This window comes from Sciurus vulgaris (genome assembly GCF_902686455.1).
Source record: "Sciurus vulgaris genome assembly, chromosome: 13".
NCBI lineage: Eukaryota > Metazoa > Chordata > Mammalia > Rodentia > Sciuridae > Sciurus > Sciurus vulgaris.
The window spans coordinates 34,340,349-34,358,360 of NC_136474.1; the positions used below are offsets into that span (position 1 = coordinate 34,340,349).

General features: G+C 33.8%; 1 protein-coding gene across 8 annotated transcripts in view; it reads left to right on the top strand.

Annotated features, from left to right (window-relative positions):
- Positions 1-18,012, top strand: part of ANKRD12 (ankyrin repeat domain 12) — a 143,810-nt gene that overhangs the window by 111,399 nt on the left and 14,399 nt on the right. For all 8 annotated transcript variants that reach the window (XM_079108432.1, XM_079108435.1, XM_079108438.1 and 5 more), the window contains one exon: positions 9,679-14,342. In XM_079108432.1, coding sequence (XP_078964558.1) covers positions 9,679-14,342 — 4,664 coding nt within the window. The remainder of the gene's footprint in view (positions 1-9,678; positions 14,343-18,012) is intronic.

Consider the following 18,012-nt stretch of genomic DNA (forward strand, 5'->3'; position numbering starts at 1 on the left):
ACCACATATAAATAAATAAATAAAATAAAGATCTATTGACAATTAAAAAATAATAATTTTTGTAGAGCCTAGATTTTTGTGGCAGAGTTTTCTCGATATGCTAGAGCATATCATGAAATAAAGATAGAAGTAGAAGGTATTTGAATTCTTCTGTAAAGTTCATTTTAGTGAACGTTTGTGCAGTTCATCTTGCAGCATGATGGTTGTGAATACCAATGTTAGAGAAACTTGGCTTTGAAGACCTTGCTCTGCTGCTTAACAGCTTTATGGTCATGGACAAATGTGTTAACATTGTTATATAGGAGTATTCTTAGCATGTAAAATAGATAAGTGAGACAATAGAACTTGTTTAAATGCAGCATTCATTTTACCAAGGCTAATTTTCAATGTAAGTTTTCATTGAGTTATAAAAACACTTTTTAAAATCATTACATACTAACATTAAATTGTAGTTTTCTCTCTCTCCAACTACTATTTCTGTTCCCTCTTCTTTGAGGAGTACTAAAACATACTTTACACATGTGGTTGTGTGACTTAATACTTTTATAGTGACAGTATAAATTGGAGTTAGGAGTGTAGCTTAGCACTTACCTAGCATATTACAAAGGAGGCCCACCACTGGAGGGAAAAATGTGTGTAAATTCCACCAAACATACATACAGAGAAAATTGGATGTCAGAATATAATGTTTGGGGTTCACTGTATTTCTTCTCTCCCCTCACTACTTCATCCCGTGGAGGAAGAGTGTTTGTATCTACTTATGTTCATCATGTCTGGTGTTTTCCATTGCTCTCATTGTGTCTTTGTGATAAATGAAGTAAGTACCTGTAGTCAGCTTGAATCTTTGTCTTCAGTCTCAGTGCAAAATTAAACAAATATGAAAAGTTATGGGATTAGGTTTGGGGCTTTTAAAATTGTCATGTACTTCATTGCATTTGGTAGTAATGTATGTTACTTACATTTTTTTTAATAGACATGATTTTTTTTTTTTCTAGGCAGGGAGTTAATATCACATGCATGGTATGTGCTAGGTATAGTCCAAGCACTTTTCATAAATTAGTTCTTTTAATCCTCAAAATAGCCCTGCAGGCATTAATCCCTAGTAACAGATTACTTATCTGTTAAGTAGCAGAGAAAACATTTGAACCTAAGGCTAATGCTAGAACCTGAGTGTTTTTCCACTACCACAGGCTATTTGTTACTTAGTATGGGAAGTTCAGAGTCAGATGATTCTGATGGCAGCATATAACTGAAGCATGAATTTAGTAATTATACATTTAGTTGATTTAACCCCACAGTAAGAAATGTGCATGACTAAACTCTTATTCATCATGTTTTCAAATGTAACACTTCCTATCGAGTACCAAAGGGCTGCTGAAAATGAAATAAATGAGTGGTGTTTCTTGGTTTGTTTTTTGCTATAGAGCCTACTATCACCTAATTTAAAATCCTTAATTAAAAAATACATTTTTATACTTAATGAGCCTTTGGGTTCAATCCCCAGTACCAAAGTAAATTAATAAAGCTCTTTAAAAAATAAATCCACCTTGAGCATAGGTCCTCACAACAGAGCAAGTAAAAACATTAAGTGCTGTTCCCATTACAGATTGACACAGATCACATTAATCAAAACCTTCAATGAAAATATTCAATCTATAGCATGCTTGATTCAATCAATCCAACCACTTGATTTCAAACCCAGAAGATTTTATGTTTAGAAATCCTAAAAATAGTGTTTTATTGATAAATATAGGAGAAACAAAAGTATCACCCTGTCAGTCCAGAAATTATCCTGTGAGGACAAGAAAGAGAATTTGGTCAACTTTGCTGTTCTTTCAGTTGCTAAAGTCCCACAGTATTTGCAAATAACAACTAAAAGATGCCAATTCTTGAAAGCCTGTATGTCAAGTCATTTCTCATTGAATGTTTTTGGAATTTTTGTGCTACATTATTTATTTATTTATTCATACATTCTGCATGGTTATATCTGAATATTATGGATAATTTTCATTCTGGATTATCATTTATTTGATCATGTGAATGCCATGGTAGAAGGAAAATGATACAGAAATGGATGAAGTCAGAACACTCATGAGTTACATCACCACGGAATTTTGATCTCAAGATGGAAAAGCTCTGATTCTGTTTTGAACCAGTTTACAGTACAGTATTAATGGAAATTAGTGGCAGTGGTTGCTAGAAGTAAAAATTAGGATGAATGATCCAAGTTGAACTGAACTTACTGAATCCAGGACAATGTTTATGCCGAAATCTCCCTAATTACCTACTTAGTGATAAAAATCCTTTTATACCACTACTTGGCAAGTTAGTAAAGGCAATTATATATTTTTAAAATTAGTTTTTCAAAATCAGAATCCTAATGAAGTATACGTTGAAATTGACTGATATGTCTTAAGTATCTTTTTAAAATGCTTTTATACTTGATCTTACCCAAAAGATGGAGAATCAATTATGCTTTTTTTTAAGTTGTTTACAGTTATACATAATAGTTGGGTTCATTTTGACATAATCACACATGCATGGAATTTAATTTATTCCTTTTCAGGCCCACCTTTCCCTCTCTTCCTTCCTCCCTCAATCTCCTTTCTCTCCTGTACTCGTCTTCCTTCCGTTTACTTTTAATTGGTACTTCATAGATGTACATAAATGTGAATGAAGTTCACTGTGGTGTATTTATGCATGCATATAATTGAGTATCCTTACATCCTCCTTCCTTATATTTGTGCAATTTTGAGTTGAAATAAAATGGTCATTTATCTTGCAAATTTTGCCAGTTTCTAGATTTTACTCATTGCATCCTCATAGTGTGATTTAAAGAGGTTTTTTTTTTTTTAAGTATTTCTTATTTCAGATTCAGATTTTCTGTTTGTCTGTGGTGACTTTAGTGTTGAGAAGGAAAAAGTTGCTTGTGGTGATTTTGCAAGATTTCAGTGGCAATTGAACAGGATATATAAGAAGGGAATTGAACCCTTCTTATAAAATCTTTTTAGTCTTAATTTTCATGGTTCTGATCAATTTTAATTTTTGTCAAGACCTAAGGTAAACACTGGATTTCTTTTGAACAGATTTCTAGCACATACTGTTGACAGAATACCTTATATAAATTATTAGAATCATTTACATGTTAATTTTGCCCATAAATTCAAACCTCATTTTTTATCACTTTTCAAAATGTTGATATTTTCTATACAGCATGCTTGCTCATGCACTCTTCTATATATACTTATATGTATGTGTATATGTGTATGTATGTGTATCTATACACATATGCATATACATATTTATAGTACTTCATGTAGATTCTCTGATGTTCCTTTCTTTCACAGTTAAACACTTTTATCTAACAGTTTTCATGTTTATCTTAATTATTACTAGTATCTACAAGTTTTTCATTTTCATAAAATACATATATATTCAAATAAATATGCAAACACTGCTATATAAAAATGGTGCTATTCTATAAAATAAACTTTTGGCTGACTACAAAAGGTTCAGCAATTGATGTATAAAAGCAAAAACTCATTATAGGAAGATAGGCATAACAGTGTGTAATTTATGAAAGGGCAGGTTTTGTGGAAGCTGAAAGTAGCTGGTAAAGCTAATCAAGTATATCTGTGCTTCCACAGGAAGTAATGACACACAAGAAATGTTAGTTACCCCTTCTAATTTCTGAGGTTACAGTATTGAGTTTAGCAATGAATTTTGTAGTTGCCACCTGAAAACTACACAAAATTATATGGTGAATAAATTTTGTATTTGATGTTTTTATCCCATCCTACCTTTTTTTTATCCCACCATCAGCACTTAATTTATCCCCCACTTCTTGTCTGTCATTTTGTTTTATTTTACTGGGAATTGATCCCTTCTTATAAATAAAATCTTTAAACTTGCTCTCTCCCTGATCACTTATCTGAAATATCTCCTAATTAAGCAGATGGAAAATAATGAGGAGCAACTGAGAATCCATGTATGCATTGAAATTTGAGGGAGATGAAATGCTATCCTAGTATAGCAAGAAGTAATGAAATATGGGAGGCAATATAGAACATTGTAGGAAGTAGACACCCTGGGTTACATCCTTTAATAGGTGACCTGGAACAGCTCCTTCATGGTTCTCTGGCTTGTCTCTTAAAAGGGAATAATAATAGCTACTGTAAAGATTAGATATTTGTCTAAAATATAGAACAACATAAAAATATCAAATATAAATTTATTCACTGTGTAATTTTAGGTAGTTTTCAGCCAGCATTTACTGTCTGGCTGATGCATTGCTGATTTCTTCTCTAAGGGCTCGTAGTTAAGTCTTGGTAGTAGTGAAAATAGAAGTCTAGATTTTGGGAGCTTTATACTAGCATGGAGAGCCGTCAAATAAGACAAGATGTAATATGGTCTATAATGCTGGCCACATTGTGGTTTAAGGCAATTCCTTATCTGGGCAAGAACTGGCAAAAGCCTGAGCTGCAACAGTGGCAGGGAGAATAGAGAAAAACATGGACTTCAGAGATATTCCACAGACTGAAACTGAATGGTTGCATTTGAAAGTTGAGAAATTGAGATAGTTGAAAATGACTTTGGGATTTTTAATTTGAGTAACTATATCATTTGTTATTACTCAGGTAGGGAAGACTGGCTTAAGCAGCAGAGGAAGTAGTTGTGGGAAGAAAACAATGAGTTAATATTTTTAATCTTGAATTTTGAGGTGATTGAAAGGAGTACAGAGAGTTGGTAAGCTGAATATCAGAGGAAAGGTGGGAGATAGAGACTTGGCCTTGACTTTAAGTTTAGAGTCATGGCATATTTAGTTTTGATTCAACATCTCACTGTCCTGAAATTATGTGATGTTAATAGAATAATATATTTCCTAAAAATGTGTAATGTACAATGCAGATTGTTTAAAAGCCCATCATCTGTTTACTTTCCTATTAAATGTGGTTTGTAATTGCTTTATCAAATGTCAACATGAAACAAATGTTGTGCTTGTTATTAGAGAACTATCTGCTTGTTATTAGAGAACTTTCAAGGGGGTAGCTTTACTGTGTATACTGTGATCTCCGAATTGGTCACATCTGCTGGATTTGGATATACAAGAAATTATGGAATTTTCTGATAGATTCGATCAAGCCTAAGAATAATAGAGAACTCGTTTAACATTTAACAATTTTTTAAATGATGCTAGTCTTAGTTGCAGGTATTTAAAATTGTCTTGAAGTGTAAAAGAACAACTTCCAAATGTATTTAAATATATTTGTTAAGTAATAAAATGGAGTTTATTATTTTTCATGGGAAAGATTATTTAATAAAATTTTAGTAAAACATTATAACATTGATTATTTCTCATTTTCCTTCCTAGTTTCCCAAATATGATTATAGAATTGTTGAGAATAAATTGATATGATAAATGTTAAAATTTTTTAAAGGTGCATTTTTTTGTTAGCATTTATCTATTTATTTATTTTTACAGTGCTGGGAGTCAAACTTAGGGCCTCACCCCTGCTAGGCAAGCACTCTACCACCCAGCTACCTCTCCAGCCTCTTGTTAGAAGTAAGAGGGAAATGAGAGGGGGAAGGGAGCAGGGATATGAAAGATGGTAGAACGAGACAGACATCAATACCCTATATACGTGTATGATTACATGAATGGTGTGAACCATAGAAATGAAAAGTTGTACTCCACTTGTGTACAATGAATCAAAATGCAGTCTGTAAAGATAAAAAAAATTTTAGTTAAAATTTAATAAAATTGAACATTTGACAAGTTATAAGTTAAGTACAAGTTCAAATTTAGTAATTAAATAGACAATAGAGACTTTTAAAAGGGTAACAAAATGATAACTTAGTATAACAATAACCATGGCCATTTTTGACTATAGGAATTTGAGGATTTGGTGACTGATGGTTTTTCTTACTTCAGTAGTCATCTAAGAAGGGCAGGACATTTTTTTGAAAAACTACTGCCCCACGGATCCAGGACCAGGTTGATCTTTGTTTCTCAGTGGTTAAAGTAGATTTTTAAAATTGAGGACTACTTAAGGAAGGAAAAGAATTTCAGCCTGTTCTGCAAGTGAAATTGGCATCATGGAGTGTAATGATCTTTGCTGAAGTCCAGAGACTGGTGACCAGCTTCTGCCTCTGCAAGCAGTGTGAGATCATCACAGATGTACAGAGAAACTGGCAGAGTGTGTCTGGTGAGCATCTGACTTCGCACTTCAAGTCAGATAGATTTCACTCGCCCAGGGAAATTTCTAAACTGTCATTGTGTTCATTAGTCCTGTCAGGTTAACTTGTTAATTTTAGAGTTTATAGTTTTTCCTTTTAAAACAGTACAGATCTTTTAAGAACCGTTGTAGGGAGGGGATCATTTACATTGGAGAACATACATTCAGTTGATGAATCAGGAACATAAAAGACAAACCATGCATCTCTCAGTGTATACATGTATGTGCAACTCCCTCGAGAGAATTTGTGTTTAGCCTTTAAAGCACATATTCAAAAATTCAAAAACTGTGATGTGTTAAATGAATGTACATCTGTACACTATAATTGAGCTATTTTAATATTCATAGGCATAAAAAGATCAGAAGAAAATAGCTGAGGAAATTACAAAGTGACATTACATAAAAAGAAGAGTACATACATGGAAAAATAAACCACACCAGTAACCAAAAAAGTTGGTGGGACCATTATATAGCAGTGAACTTTTAAAAAATATTTTTCCTAATGATGAAAGTAATAGATATATTGTGCTAGGAATTTGGAAAATATAGAAAATCCCAAAGAAGAAAATAAAAGTCATAATTCCTCCAACTAGTTTCCTATAGATACTATTTTAATGTTTCCCTTGTTCCTTTTTTCTTAAACACATGCACATATTGATATACTGCTATTTCCGAGTAACAGTATACACTAAAATTTTTCTCCATTGTTAAATATCTGTAATATCAAGTAAGTGGTAGCCACCTAAATGTCTCCTCAGTAGAGCAATTAGTTTAAGTGATTACATATTATATATTAAATGTAATATCCAGGCTTTAAAAATAGTAATGAAAATACTGTGTCAGAGTTTCTAGAATCTTTTGAATGGAGAAAAAGACCATATATGAAATGATACTGTGATTTCAGCTGCTTGTTTACATATTTTCATGCCTTTAAATCCCATCTGAAATTCTTGTACATACGTCATACCTCATTTCAGTGCTACTTCTGAGAAACCTTTCTTAATTCTCTATTCCTCCCAAGCAGCTTGTTTTCAAGGCATAGTACCTACTGCCATTTTATCAATTATACAGTTGTTTCTTGAGGCAAGGACTGTGTTCTTTTCACTTTGTCTTCCTTTAGCACCTAGCATTATGTGCCTAGTGGAGCTAGGTAAATACATTCCCAAGACTGAGTCTAAGCATAGAGCATTGTACTGGGGTTTTATGGGACATAAAAAGGAAACCCTCTTTCCAGGAAAACTAATAATCTAATGAGTCACATGGTGAATAGAAACCATAAAATATGAAATATTAAAAACTGCAAGGGAGACATGTCCTCAAAACCAAATAAGATGTTCATGTATGTATTCTTTGATTCATTTTCTCAAGGATCAATAGGAATACCAGTCCCAAAATAGATGTTCAGATTAGTTGGATAAAGTTTTGTGGTTTGATACTGCATATTGCAATTTTAATGACTATAAAAAGCATTTTAAATTCTTTTTAGTTATACGTGACAGTAAAATGTATTTTGATATATTATACATACATGAAGTATAACTTCCCATTCTTGTGGTTGTACATAATGTAGAGTTGCACTGGTTGTATATGCATATATGAATACAGGAAAGTAATGTCCAGTTCATTCTGTCTTTCCTCTCATCCCCACTCCCTTTCCTTTATTCCCCTTTGTCTAATCCAGAGTACTTCTATTCGTACCTAACCTTCTCCCCTAATTGTGTGTTAGCATCTGCAGATCAGAGAGAAAAATCAACCTTTGACTTCTTGGGATTTTGTCTTTATTTCACTTAGCATGATAGTCTCCAGTTCCATCCATTTAAAGCCCTTTGGGTATATACCTAGATGTGGGATAACTGGGTCAAACATTGGTTCCATTCCAGGTTTTCTAAGGAATCTCCATACTGCTCTCCAAAGTGGTTGCATCAATTAATGACTGCAAATAGCATTTTAAATGTAGAGTTCCAATTCCAAAATTGTTCTTTTTTTATACCATATAGATAGTACATAGACAGTACGTAGAGTACATTGAGTATGAGTACTTAAGAGAGTAAATTCATCATTGAATGGCACTTATTGTGATATATGTGGGAATATTACCATGTCTTCAAAAAAAGTTTGTGATCTCTCAGAGATCCTACCTAATTCAGTGCCTGGTACCTTATGGGTATTCAAAAATGTTTCTAGAATTTGAATTTTCATTAGAAGAGAATGTTTAGGAGCTAGATTACTTTAGAGGAAACAGTATATTCAAGGTGTCATTTTGTATTATTAAATATTAAGCAGGAGCTAGAGATACAGCACAGTATCAGAGCACTTATCTAGCATGTGCAAGGCCCTCGGCTCCATCCCCAAAACACATGTACACACAGTTAGTAAATGAAGTGTTTTAATTATTATTATGATTAGTTTGGGGAGGTTCCACCTGGCCAGAGGTCTCAGTTTTCTTTTCCCTTAAGAGTCCTAAGTTTTCCTTTCAGTTATAGTTCCATGTATATATTTCAGCTAGGAAAAGATGCCAGCCTGGAGATACAATCATTCTTTTTGTTAAAGAAACTATAATGAAATAGAATCTAGCAAGGCTTTGGCTGTGTTTATACAATAGCCTGGTTGTAATTTCATAAAATTAAGCTTTCATGTACTTAAAAATACATAAGAAGGTAGCCCTGTTGAACTAAACCATGTATTAGTAAGAAGTTGAAATTGTAGATAACAAATTAAGGAACAGAGCAGCTCTTTTCAAATTACAATTTATCCAATTTATCTGTTACAGTCTTGATTATTGGGGGGGGGGTCATAGTTTGTTTTCCCCAAGAATCATGTTTCTGGTATAAGTAAACCATTTACTTATGGCTGTATGTATAGCTCAGTGGTAGGGCTTGCCTTGCCATGTACAAGGCCCTGGGTTCAGTCATCAGCACGGGGCAGAGAGGGGCGATTATCTTTATTTATAAAGTATTGTTCTTCCTGGGAATCATGTGATTATTTACAGTTTTACTGATAAGTGTTTCAGAACACATAAAACAATTTATCATGTTTACTTAAACCCTTTAATAGTTCTTAACCTTTTTTTTTTGTTCAGAGGATCTTATGTAAGTTAACTATTCTCTCTCCAGAAGAGATGTATGCAGAATTTTATCTATCATTTTAGTAGTTAATGATTCCCCCAAATACAAAGCCCTCTGTTATTTATGTATTTTTATATATTTTGAATTTAACATATAGTGGTTGAAATGTCAAACTGATCTCATCATAAAATAGATTCTCTATAAACCTGTTCTATAATACTATACCAGAGTTCTTGCATATTTTTATTGCATTAAAATCTGAAATGATTTTGTCTGAATTTTAAAATATTTACTATATAAACTATGTTTTTCTTTCTGACCTATTTTTCTCAATTGTTTTTTGACCAACAAGGCTTTTTTTTTTTTTCTTATTCTAGATTCTGAAGAGGCTCAGTCTGTCAATCCTTCTAGTGTTGATGAAAATATTGACTCTGAAACAGAGAAGGACTCTCTCATCTGTGAAAGTAAACAGATTCTTCCCAGTAAAGCACCTCTTCCATCTGCCCTAGATGAGTATGAGTTCAAAGATGATGATGATGAAGAAATAAATAAAATGATTGATGATAGGCATATTCTTAGGAAAGAACAACGAAAAGAGAATGAATCTGAAGCAGAAAAAAGTAGTTTATTTGCGAAACAAGAGAAATCCTTCTATTCTAAATCATTTAAAAGTAAAAAACAAAAGTCATCTAGGGTTCTTTATTCAAGTACTGAAAGTTCTGATGAAGAAGTTCTTCAAAACAAAAAGGTTTCTACTGCATGTTCTATTCCTGAAACATCGAATTCTGATATACAAACCAAAAAAGAATATGAATATAAACAGAAAGGCAAAGTTAAAAGAAAGTTAAAAAACCAGAACAAAAATAAAGAAAACCAAGAGTTAAAGCAAGAAAAAGAGGGAAAAGAAAATACCAGAGTTTCAAACTTGACAGTTACAACTGCACTAGATTGTTCAGAAAAGACCAGAGAGGAGGGGAATTTTAGGAAATCTTTTAGTCCAAAAGATGATACTTCATTACATTTATTTCATATTTCCACTGGTAAATCTCCCAAACATTCTTGTGGATTGAGTGAAAAACAGTCAACACCACTGAAACAAGAACATACTAAAACATGTTTATCACCAGGAAGCTCTGAAATGTCACTACAGCCTGATCTTGTTCGGTATGAAAATACAGAAACTGAATTCTTGCCTGAAAGTTCATGTGTAAAATCTTATAAGCATAAGGAAAAAAACAAACATCAGAAAGATTTTCACTTAGAATTTGGTGAAAAATCAAATACCAAAATAAAGGATGAAGATCATAGTCCAACATTTGAAAATTCTGATTGCACACTGAAAAAAATGGATAAAGAGGGCAAAACACTGAAAAAACATAAGTTGAAACATAAAGAGCGAGAAAAAGAAAAGCACAAAAAAGAAATTGAAGGTGAAAAGGAAAAATATAAAAATAAGGATGGTGCTAAGGAATTGCAGAGGAGTGTGGAATTTGATAGAGAATTTTGGAAAGAGAATTTTTTTAAAAGTGATGAAACTGAAGATCTTTTTTTAAATATGGAGCATGAGTCCTTAACATTAGAAAAGAAATCAAAATTAGAAAAAATAAAAGATGATAAACCAACTAAGGAAAAGCATACCTCAAAAGAGAGGAACTTTAAAGAAGAAAGGGAAAAGATTAAAAAGGAAAGTGAGAAATCTTTTAGGGAAGACAAGATAAAAGAAGAAAGAGAAAATGTACCTACAGATAAAGAAACAGAATTTGGTTCTTCATGTTTAAGTGTAAATGAGGAATCTGTAGGGCTGCATTCAACAGAAAAGGAAATAGACATAGAAAAACAAGAAAAGCATATGAGAGAAAGTAAGGAAAAATCTGAGAAACGATTTCCAACTAAAGAAAAAGATGTTGAAAAGATGGAAAGAAAAAATTCTGAAAAAGAGAAGAAGATAAAGCATGAGCATAAGTCAGAAAAAGACAAATTAGATTTTAGTGAATGTGTTGAGAGAACAAAAGAAAAGGACAAGCTATATTCACATCACACAGAAAAATGCTATAAAGAAGGTGAGAAGATCAAAAATAGTACTACTAAAAAAACTGATGATAGAGAAAAAAGAGAAAAGATGGATAGAAAACATGACAAAGAAAAAATTGAAAAAGAGAGACATTTAGCAGAAAGCAAAGAAAAGCACTTGGAAAGACGAAATAAACAATCAGATAACAGTGAGTATGCTAAATCAGAAAAAGGCAGAAGTAAAGACAAAGACAGGGAAGTAGATAAAAAGGAAAAGTCCAGAGATAAAGAAAGTATAAATATTACTAACTCCAAACACTTACAGGAAGAGAAAAAATCAAGTACAGTAGACAGTAGTAGTAAAGCACAACATGAGAAAACTTTATCCCTTAAAGAGAAAACAAAAGATGAACCTTTGAAAACTCCCGATGGAAAAGAAAAAGATAAAAAAGATAGAGATATAGATAGATACAAAGAACGAGACAAACATAAAGATAAAATTCAACTAAATAGTTTACTCAAACTAAAATCCGAAACAGATAAGCCTAAATCTAAGACCTCACCAGCATCAAAAGATATTCGACCTAAAGAAAAGAGGTTAGTGAATGATGATTTAATGCAGACAAGTTTTGAGCGAATGCTAAGCCTTAAAGACTTAGAAATAGAACAGTGGCATAAAAAACATAAGGAAAAAATTAAGCAAAAAGAAAAGGAACGGTTAAGAAATCGTAATTGCTTAGAACTTAAAGTAAAAGATAAAGCAAAACATGCCCTAGCTGAGTCCAAAAATAAAGAGCTTACTAGGTCAAAGAGTTCAGAACTGGCTGATGCTTATGCCAAGGAGAAACAGTCTAAAGATGCTGTAAGTAATAGATCACAATCTGTTGACACCAAAAACGTAATTTCTTTAGGGAAGTCATCTTTTGTTTCAGACAGTAGCTTAAACAGGTCTCCTAGATCAGAAAACGAAAAGCCAGGTCTCAGCTCCAGATCTGTATCCATGATTTCTGTTGCTAGTTCAGAAGATTCCTGCCATACTACCGTGACAACTCCACGGCCGCTGGTTGAATATGACTCTGACTTTATGTTAGAGGGTTCTGAGTCACAAATGTCATTTTCCCAGTCGCCATTTTTGCCAGTTGCCAAATCTCCAGCCCTTCATGAAAGGGAGTTGGACAGCCTTGCTGAATTGCCAGAACGGATTAAACCACCATATGCAAATAGACTTCCAGTATCCCATCTCAGGTCATCATCTGTAGAAGATGTTAAACTAGTTATAAATGAGGGGAGACCTATCGTAGAAGTTCGAAGATGCAGCATGCCGTCTGTCATTTGTGAACATACAAAACAATTCCAAACAGTATCAGAAGAAAGCAATCAAGGTAGCTTATTAGCTGTGCCAAGAGATATTTGCCCTTCTCCCAAACCTGAGTTATCCTCAAATGTGCCTGAAAGAGACCTCTCAAGTGTGTCTAACATACATTCCAGTTTTGTGGCCTCTCCAACTAGGTCTGTAAACAGCAGATATATTCCAGCTGATGTAAATGTAATCAAGAATACTGCTCCAGTGGGTGCCATGGACAGTCCTGTGCATGTAGAACCATCTAATCAAGTTGGTGTGATCCAGAGTAAATCATGGGAGATACCTGTTGATAGACTCGAGTCACTAAGTACTAGTGACTTTATCTGCACAAATACTAGTATACCTGATCAAGAGTCCTCTATTCAGGGTTTTTGCAATTCAGAAAACAAATTATTAAAAGAACATCCTACTGATTTTTTATCTCTCCACCAGACTGAACTGCAAGGAAACTCTTGTGCTCAGGATTCACCATCCTTTCTACCTTTACAGCAACCTTGTTCTTTCCCCAGTCAGTCACTTTCAGATGCTGAATCTGTCTCCAAACACGTGTCTTTGTCATATGTTGCCAATCAAGAGCCCAGTATTTTACAACAGAAAAATGCTATACAAATGATCAGTTCTGTTTTAGATACTGATAACGAATCTGCAAAAGATATGGAAAATACTTTCGTCCTAACAGATGTCCCAGTGTACTCTGAAAGCACTAGTCAAGAATCATCACCAAATTTTGAGAAAGCTAACAGTTTGCCTGTATTACCATCAGAAAAAGACTTTAATGGAAGTGATGCCTCCTCCCAGCTAAATACACATTATGCATTTAGTAAGCTAACCTATAAATCTTCCAGTGGCCATGAAGTTGAGAACAGCACAACTGACATTCAGGTTATTTCACATGAAAAAGAAAACAAACTGGAGAGTTTGGTTTTAACTCATTTGAATAAGTGTGATTCTGATTTATGTGAAATGAATGTAGGGATGCCAAAAGGAAACCTAAATGAGCAAGATAATCCAAAACATTGTCCTGAAAGTGAAAAGTGTTTGCTTTCCATTGAAGATGATGAATCTCAACACAGCACTTTATCAAGTCTGGAAAACCACTCGCAGCAGTCAGCTCAGCCAGAAATGCATAAATATGGTCAGTTAGTTAAAGTAGAATTAGAAGAAAATGCTGAAGATGATAAAACTGAAAACCAAATCCCTCAAAGAATGACTAGAAACAAAACAAATACAGTGGCAAATCAAAGCAAACAGCTTCTTTCTAGCTGTGCACTATTACCAGAAAAAGACAGTGAATCTTCATCTCCTAGGGGAAGAATAAGATTAACTGAAGATGATGATCCTCAGATTCACCATCCACGGAAAAGGAAAGTGTCCCGTGTACCTCAGCCTGTACAAGTGAGTCCTTCTTTACTACAAGCAAAAGAGAAAACACAGCAATCTCTGGCAGCCATTGTAGATTCTCTGAAACTAGATGAGATTCAGCCATACAGTTCAGAGAGAGCAAATCCATATTTTGAATACTTGCACATAAGGAAAAAAATTGAAGAAAAGCGCAAATTATTGTGTAGTGTTATTCCTCAAGCACCTCAGTATTATGATGAATATGTAACATTTAATGGATCATACCTCCTGGATGGAAACCCCTTAAGCAAGATTTGTATTCCCACAGTAAGTAAAAGTGGACCTTGATATACATCTACAACACTGTCCATTGTAAGCGTAATGCAAGCCATGTGATTTTTAATTTCCTAGTCAACATCTTAAAAAGTAGAAACAGTTAAAAGTAATTGTAATATTTTATGTAACTCAGTACATCCAAAGAACCATTTCAGCATATAATCAGTGTAGATATTATTAATGAGATATTTTACTTTTTTAAACTGAATCTTTGAAATCTGATGTGTTTACAGTGTATTTTAATTCAGACTAACCACATTTCAGAAAGTGTCCAATAGCCACTTACAACTAGTAGCTTTCTTCCTGGATAGCTCAAGTCTACCATATTTTCTTTTCCTTACTTGCTTTGCTTTTGTTTTGGAGGAGGTGTTTTTATTTTATTGAAGTCTAATACCTCTCCATGTTCTTTTGATTTCATTCTTTCCAGTCCTATGTGGAACCATGTTCTATTAAAACACTGTCTTCACTGGTATGTAAAACTAGGCCTTTCTGTTGTCTTTTATTTACCCACACAGAATATATTTGGGTCTCCCCAGGATGAAAGTGAAAAAAAGTTCTTTGATTATTATAGCTCATGGGGCTTACCACTCACTGTCTCTTTCCTTCATTGCCATACTCTTGGAGTATAATCTGTGTATGATGTTTTTCCTGTCTCCTGTTAATTCCTTTGCTATTGTGCACTGGCAGAGAAGAACAGTGAACTTATTATGGTCAGATTTATTGGTCTCTTTTCATTTTTCTTTCTCTGTCAAATTTGACATTGTAACCATTTAGTTCTTCATAAAATTCTCCCCTTCTCGGTCTTCATAATGATGCTCTCTTACAGTTTGTCTGCCTCACTGACTCATCTTTTCTGTCTCTCTTAATGACTTCTTTTTTCTATCCACCTTTTAGACATGAGTTCTCTGTCTATCCATTCTTCAGTCAACGTTTTGCTCTATGTACTCTTTAGATATGGAAATTATCTATTTCTCTGGTTTCAGGACTCTTCGAGGAGATAGTCCTCAGAAAGTTCTTACCTAGACATATCTTCTCTTTTGACCTTCAGAATCAAACAGGTGTTTTCAGAGAACTGTTTTTCAAAGAGTGTCTTAGGTTGAGTTCCTTGGAAGCAGACTCTGAAATGTTACAAGAGGTTTATTAGTGTATGCTATCAGCAATAAGTGTGTGAGGGAAGCAGAACTGAGCAAAAAAGTTGAACTGAAATTCATTTGCAATAGTGATCTCAATGGAACCCTTGGGAGTGGAATGGCCTGTCTTATAAGTTGGCCTGCCTTCAGGGAAGGAGCATGCCCTTAGGCAGCCAGTACTCAGGAAACTGAAGGGTAATTCTTTGAAAGGGACTCCAGCGTGAGTTCTTATCTACCAGCACTCCCAAGATCAAAGTAATGAGTACTTCATTCTTGCTTTAAGACCTCAAGCTCTAACATGTACCAAAAGAAATTATTTATTTCATCAGTAAAAATGAAAAAACATTTTCTTGTTTAATGGCTTTGCATGGCCTGTAGCTTAAAATCCAATTCTTAGTCATGGCCTAGTCCCTGGATTTCACAATCTGACCCCAGTCTGCCTATTTAGCTTCATTTTCTCATTACTACTTCCAGTACCTTAAGCAGACTCATTCTTCCACAAGAGTCTCTGGTTCAGTACTTTTGATGCCCTAGCAGATAGAACTGTTATCTATTCCTCTGCCTAAAATGTTCTTCTCACTAGGTCTTGATACTTTTCCATGCCTTGGTTCTAGCCATGATGTCACTTCTGCTTCTGTAAAAGCAGAATTGTTTGTGTCTTCCTTATATCTTCCCTATAATAATATAATTTACTATTTACATCTCTGCCTCTGTATTATAATCCGATTAAGGGATAGGACACTATTCATCTTTTATAGAATGACTCCCAAATTTAGCCCTGAATATCCTTCTGAGTATATAATTGTCCCTCAAGATTCTTAGAATTGTTATGTCCAACATCAAACCCATTTATCTTATATCAAAATTATTTGCATATATAATATGATAAATATTTGAATACACAACATTCATAGTTGATAGTAATTAAAGACTTAGTTATTGTTATCTGCTCTCCAATTTCCCAGACAGGGGAAACATTGAAGGTTTGGTCTTCCTCTTTGCTCTCCCAATTAAATCAGTCACTAAATCATGTTAAGTTGATTCACTTCACCTCCTTTTTTATATTTTTTTGGTATGTGTGTTGGAGGGCATGGTACAGAGGAATTGAGCCCAGGAATGCTGCATCCCCAGAGCTTCCTCTGAGCTACAAATCTAGCCCTTTTTATTTTGAGACAGAATCTCACTAAGTTGCCCAGATTGGCTTTGAACTTGGACTCTTCCTGCCTCAGCCTCCCCAGTAGTTGAAATGACAGGTGTGTGCCACTCCACCCAGCTTCCTTCTTTATTAACCCTGCCATTCAGAGATTTCATTTACTTCTTGGACTGTTCACTCAAATATTGCATATTCAAATATCCATATTACATTCACAAATAATTCGTAACTATATACTAGTTACATGCTCACTGTGAAGAGCAAAGCATCCTAAATTGCTGGCTTATTTCCCTAGTTCTCAACTAATAATCTCTCAATTGAGCCTTGTTATGGTCTGGGTTCATTGTAAAACACATCTGATTATGTAATTACAAGACTAAACATCTTGAGGGCCTACCAGTTTTCTATAGGCTAAAGTCCCAATTTCTTATTTTTACACACAGTGTTCTTCCTAAACTTCATTCTAGTTACTACCTGTGCTGTACATGCTGACTGTACTTGAAGTCTACTATCACATGCTATTTTGCATCATGCCTTTACAGATGTTCTATCCTTCAAAGCTCAGTTCAGAAAAGATCAAGAAGTTATAAGATGATTTTATAGCCCCACTTCCACAGAATATACCAATGCCAGTAGTGCCTCTGAAATCCTAAAAGAAAATTAGGTAGCAGTAGTGGTCGAATAGTAGTGAATGGCAAATTTGTCATTCATAGACTTGCAGTAAAACCATTTGTTAATGATTCAAAGTATATTAAGCTAGTAACCTTTTTGTTTCTTTGATTTCTAATTTGATTTTTCCTTAATGGCTAAGATATTTTAACTGAAATTAATATACAGTATCATGGGTTATTTATTATTTACATAATATAATAGGCTGTAATATTATATATTATAGGCATGTTTAAATTACAGTTTTGAATATCTTATCTTAGTAAAAAACAGTTTCAAATAAACCATGTTAGGTTGTCTTCTTTGCACAGGCTGTGTAATTGCCAGAGAGAGAGAGAGAAGTTATTGTGTGTACTATCATCTTACTCCTGCAAAGGTGACATAATAAAAATTTGATTCCAGTGAAGCAATTCTGAGAAGTATCTGATTATATCAGAATTTAGTTGTATCAAGTATTGCTTCAAAAGAGTTTGTAAGCAGAGCTGAGAAATACTTATGATCATAGTGGATTTTTTTTTCCATAGCAAGAATTACTAACTAGAGAAACATAGCACAATGTAGTAGAAAGAAGAAATTTCCAGTTAGCATAAATGAGTTAAAGTCTAGATTTTGCTACACACCAGCTACGCATTCTTGGATGATTCCTTTCCCTTCTGTGATCTTTAGCAATCACATCTGTAAAACAAGAAAAATGTCTGCCCCATCCTAA